General features: G+C 34.6%; 1 protein-coding gene across 1 annotated transcript; it reads right to left on the reverse strand.

Moving 5' to 3' along the window:
• Window positions 1-2,065: 2,065 nt before the first annotated feature.
• LOC107812894 (protein trichome birefringence-like 33) lies at window positions 2,066-5,030 on the reverse strand. Its single transcript, XM_016638073.2, has 6 exons — window positions 4,724-5,030; window positions 4,232-4,442; window positions 3,386-3,557; window positions 3,090-3,289; window positions 2,675-2,833; window positions 2,066-2,585 (listed from the first exon to the last, which is right to left on the reverse strand). Exons 1-6 carry the CDS (start codon window positions 4,911-4,913, stop codon window positions 2,246-2,248), a joined length of 1,272 nt encoding a protein of 423 aa, XP_016493559.2. The 5' UTR covers window positions 4,914-5,030; the 3' UTR covers window positions 2,066-2,245.
• Between the last annotated feature and the right edge of the window lie 203 nt (window positions 5,031-5,233).

Raw genomic sequence — 5,233 nt, forward strand, 5'->3', positions numbered from 1 at the left:
TTGGATATTGTGACTCAGATTTTGCGGGTGATCTGGACAAATGAAGGTCAACTACTGGTTATGTGTTTACTTTTGCAAAGGCATCAGTTAGTTGAAAATCTACTTTGCAGTCAACAGTTGCTTTGTCTATAACAGAGGCAGAGTACATGGCTATTACAGAGGCTGTGAAGGAGGCAATTTGGCTTCAGGGGTTGCTAAAGGAGCTTGGTATTGAACAAAAAAATATTATAATTTTTTGTGATAGTCAAAGTGCTATTCAATTAGCGAAGAACCAAGTTTATCATGCAAGGACGAAGCACATTGATGTTCGGTATCATTTCGTACGAGAAATCATAGAAGAAGGTGGAGTCACGGTGAAGAAAATTCATACTACGGAGAACCCTGCTGATATACTGACAAAAGTGGTGACTGCGGTCAAGTTTCAACATTGTTTGGATTTGATCAACATTGTTGAACACTAAAGATTGAAGATGAAGACACAACCAAAATTTGTTATTGAGAGAAAATTGAAGATGTGGAATTTTGCCAAGGTGGAGATTTGTTGAAATTGTCAAAAGTCCCACATCGGTGGATGACAATTTTGAATGGGAATTTCACCCTATAAAAGGAGGCCTAATGTTTAGGATTTAAACACACCTCTCATTTGCCCTTTTATCTTCTTAAGGCATTTGTATCTTCTCTTTTTAGTATTATTTCACTTGTAATTTTGGAGTGGAATAAAATATTGATTGTGTCCGAGGAAGTAGGCAAAATTGGCCGAACCTCATAAATTCTGGTGTTCTTTTATTGTTGTCTTATTGTCTTGTTTAATATTTAGTGGTTGTCATAATTTTTGGTATAGTAATTGTGACTCATTCACACTATATACATTTGGCTTCCGCAACATCATCGTCCTCTGTATCATCGTCAACCGAGGACATCCTCAACCGCGACAAATACCGTGCTTGTTTGGTTTGTCAATGGCTCATGGTGCCCTCTAAAATAGTCGCACATACCATTATCCTACAAAATATAACAAATAATTTTCGGTGATTGAATAAAAGCACGTATCCTATATAACTTCAAAACACAAAATTTACTCACATTTGACACTTTACAACCCCAAAATCTTCGATCGGGATTTTTAGGAGCTGTTGAAGTCTTCAACCTACAGTATTTGCCACAAAAGCAAACAGTGGGTTTGATGGATAACAAAACAAAAAATATTGAACTTTAGGACGCCTACGACATCACTAATCTAAACGAGGAAGCTAAAGAAGAGAGAAAATAGAAGAGGATGTTGAAGAACATAGGCAGAATGGTCTCCAAAGGCTATTTTATGCTCCAGATTTGTATAGTGCATGGTATGCATGCACTACACTAAGTCAAACCTGACTAGACGTCCATTCAGCTGGAATGTTAGTTACTACGGTTCTTTGTATTTTCTTATTAGTGTTCTTTAATTTTGCAGATTTGTTACCTTACTTTGGTTCCGGCCTCAAGTTATCAACTTGCTAGTGACACCTTGCACACTTTTGTTAACTTGTATACCACTTCAACTATTTATACAATTTCTTATATATGTATGCGTAGTCTCACTAAAGTTTTCAGGTGGCATGCTATTTGAGTCTATCTGTCATTTCAATATTGTTCATTATTACTTTAAGTACATTGATATAAGCCTCGCTCTGTAATTAACCGTAGAGAATATTTTAGGCTTTATAATAGCTATTTAGCAATGACTATCAATAATTTTTGTATTGTGGTTCACTTAGGTGTGGTTGTCAGATTAATGGAAGGGGACAAGCATGAAATTAGGAGTTCAATATTCAAATTCTCCTATTTTTAAGTTTGTTTGGTAGGATTTTGGCTATCCATTGCTAATTTTTTGAGTTTTAGTTGCTAAGCCTAATCTTTAGCTAAAATCGTGCAAATAGTTGTTAGGAATGGTATATACATGCCAATTTTCCATAAATAAAATTAAAATAGAACTCTGATGCTCCAATTCCGGGGGTGGGGATAATGCAAACTATTTCTCTTTGCAAGAGTTCTTTTCACATAATTGCAAGAATTTTTCCTTTCACAATTTTTGCAAGAATCACTACATTTATACACAGATATTTCATTTTGTTAAAACAATTTTCTGTCCGCAAATGTCATCCAAAAAAAACAAATCAAAAACTAGGTAACGAAATTGATATCATCCTCCTCCACACAACCATTTTGAAAGTGTGGTAATACGAATTTGTTTCATGCTCTTAAGATCTCAAGGATAGAAAAGTTTGGCGAATAAAAGCTCATTCCAAGTATCTTGAAGACCAGGCAAACACCAATGCACACAATCAGCGTAGCTTACTGGATTTGCCAATTGCTCTGTTGTTAATGGATTCCATTGTTTCTTGTAAATTGAAGTGTGAGCATCTTTTCTGTAACTTGAGAGCTGTGTGATGTTGAGAAATGTAATGGGTACCTTTGTTTTACGAAACACTTCTCCAATCACTTGCATTATACTTTTTCTGCTATCTGATCCCCAGTAAGTTGGGTCCTTTATAATTTTTGTTTCATTGTAACAGTTTTCATTTGGTTCTCCTCCCCAATCTATGCTCCTGCAAAAATAAAGATTAACTACTACTGTTATTTTTTCAAATTTTAATGTGACAAAAAAAAAAAATCAACAAAAATTGAAGATTATTACTTTTGATGAGAAGGTGACATGCTAGTGAAAAAGACTCTGGTTTTCTTTGGATCCATGTTCTTTTTCACCCATCTCAGCATACTCTTCATTCCCATTCGATATGCATCCTCTGTTGATACTATCGCTATATCCTTCACCTCATCCTCAAAAGACCCTTGCCTGTTTCAATATCATTTAGCCCTTCGCAAACAGAAAAATCTAAATAGAAGAAATTTTACACTATCAATATATTTTGATAGATCATAGAAATTTATGTACTTAATTTTTAAAATTACCAAATTAGTCTTACTGGAGAAAATTGCATGATGTTGTAGTTTACTTTGATCTAATGTTACAAAACCTTTTTATAGTGCCAGGTAAGGCAGATGTGTTAAACTTTATTTGTAAAAAGAATAAGAGAGGGAAAGATAATTACAAAATGTTAAATTCTAGGCCGGTCATCCACCAAAGATAAGTATTGAAAACGACTATATCAGCCCCTTTCCAATTCTTTCCGTGCTTATTTATTGAACCTTTCCTCACAACTCTATCAGATATTCTATGTACCACTGCATCATCAGCATTTGATTCCAGCAAAAATGGTGCCCAGTAGAACTCAATCGTCGCGTTGTAATCCTGCAATATTAATTAAATTTAAGCTAAAGCAACATTTATTAAGTTGACGTATAGAGTCATAGAATTGTGCTATATATGCAACTTTAAAATGATCACCTTGGCTGTGAAGACAGAGAGGGAGCCAAAAGTTTCCATGGACTTAGCATTCTCAGGAATGAGTCTGTGGAGAAGACAAACCATTGAAATATATTGTCCTCTGTTTAAGGAATCTCCCACGTATAGCATCCTCTTTCCTCGAAGAGTTTCCAGCATTAGTGTCGCATTGAAACTGCAATTGTCTCAGAAAACAGAGAATTAAAATTATTAAATTTCCATGCAATTATAGTGTGAAAATGATTAAAGAAAAATAAAATGGTCTCCCGCGTTCTAGCAGGTAATTAAGAGTTGTTGAACTACACATAATAAACCAACATTATCAAATATGGACGAAGAGTAAAATGTAGTCAACCAGTTTAATAAGATTAGTGAATGAATCATTTCTCAAACAAATAATAGCTAGAGGGCGAGTCACTAACAATCAACTTAGGTTTTCTTTTCGTGGCCTAGCTTTGTATGTCACACTCACACATGCATGTCTGTGACGGATCCAGATTTTAGAAGTTATCTATATTAACATAGAAGTTAGGGTTCTAATATATTTACAAGTTATGTGTATTAAGGTGGAAGTTTATGTTCGAAAATATGTCTTATACTTATTTTTCATACATATATAATGTTATAACTAAGGGATGATTAGATCTTATGTCACCTCTGACCGGTCAACTTGATCAAGGAAAAGAATTACGCATCAATTGGTTGTGGCTTCGTCTTGAAATTGTGATTTTTTAGGTGCAAGTGTCATTTAGTTGTGACTGATAATGTCCAATGATGTGTTGGTTAATGATATAGTAGACGACTAAAGAAAAGATGTGCAAATTTGACTTAAAATTAAACTTGACATGCCTTGGAAGAGAACAACTATGAGGTTGCCATCTCCAATGCTGATAATCTTTGTCTGGTCGTCCATGTTCTTGGCAAGTTAACTGTGGCTGTATATAAGGACACTCCTCTTCCTCGTATAGCGGTCGGCTGTAATCACGAACCCACCTCCCACTGAACAAGTCGCACCCTTCCTCTGTCTCTCCAATGGCAAATGGCAACTTCTTGTTCTTCTCTACCACCATAATTCCAAACACATGCATAGTCAAATTATATACATTGATGACAATACAAAAACTTTTACGCTATCAGCTCACTCGAAAGGTAATTAATAATAACAGGTGGAATTAGTAGCCTAGAAAATAAGGTAAGTAATTAAAATTGTACTTATTACACTGTGATCATTAGATATAAGGTTATATTCTTTCAACTAAAACTATGTTCATGCATTCAAATCGATAAAACAAAAACTTTGCTGGAAAAAGAAGTGTCGAATATGATGAATGAATTACTCACTGATTCTTGAAACGGAATTGGGAGGACCAGATAGACTAGAATATTCAAGCTGGCTAAAAATGCAGCTAAAATCTTCACTATAAAGAATGGTGACAAAGACAATAAAAGCTAATAAAGTGAATAGAAAAGGAGAAAGACGAGTTTTTCTGAGAATAGAAGGCGAAGAAGAAGAGGAGGGAGGTGGCTTCATTGCTTTGAAGCCTTTGGCAATTGGCAGAGTGACTCTGTTTTTGTGTTTTGTTATGGTTTTAGTTAGGTAGTGTATGGCGTGAATAAATACAAGAAACAATATAGGTTACGTTTGAAAATGGATTCTTTCCAGCAATTAAAAATATTATGATTTGAGGTCTTTATTGAATATGTAACTGTTCTTGTTATTATTGCGTTATCATCATTGTTATATTAGGTTTGAAGGAAAATTGAAAGAGGTAAAGGACACTACCAAGACTGTGGAATAATTTACACTAAGTAACAACATATTTAGTAGTTGGCTTCGTTTCATATATTCAG

Source organism: Nicotiana tabacum, chromosome 4 (genome assembly GCF_000715075.1).
Source record: "Nicotiana tabacum cultivar K326 chromosome 4, ASM71507v2, whole genome shotgun sequence".
Lineage (NCBI taxonomy): Eukaryota > Viridiplantae > Streptophyta > Magnoliopsida > Solanales > Solanaceae > Nicotiana > Nicotiana tabacum.

Bases quoted from the DNA above. Each gene is read 5' to 3' on its own strand.
- LOC107812894 (XM_016638073.2), bottom strand. From the start codon at position 4,913: ATGAAGCCACCTCCCTCCTCTTCTTCTTCGCCTTCTATTCTCAGAAAA. The intron at 4,443-4,723 runs GTGAGTAATTCA...TTATGGTGGTAG, and splicing joins CAATTCCGTTTCAAGAATCA to AGAAGAACAAGAAGTTGCCA. The intron at 2,586-2,674 runs GTAATAATCTTC...TTATTTTTGCAG, and splicing joins ATGTCACCTTCTCATCAAAA to GAGCATAGATTGGGGAGGAG.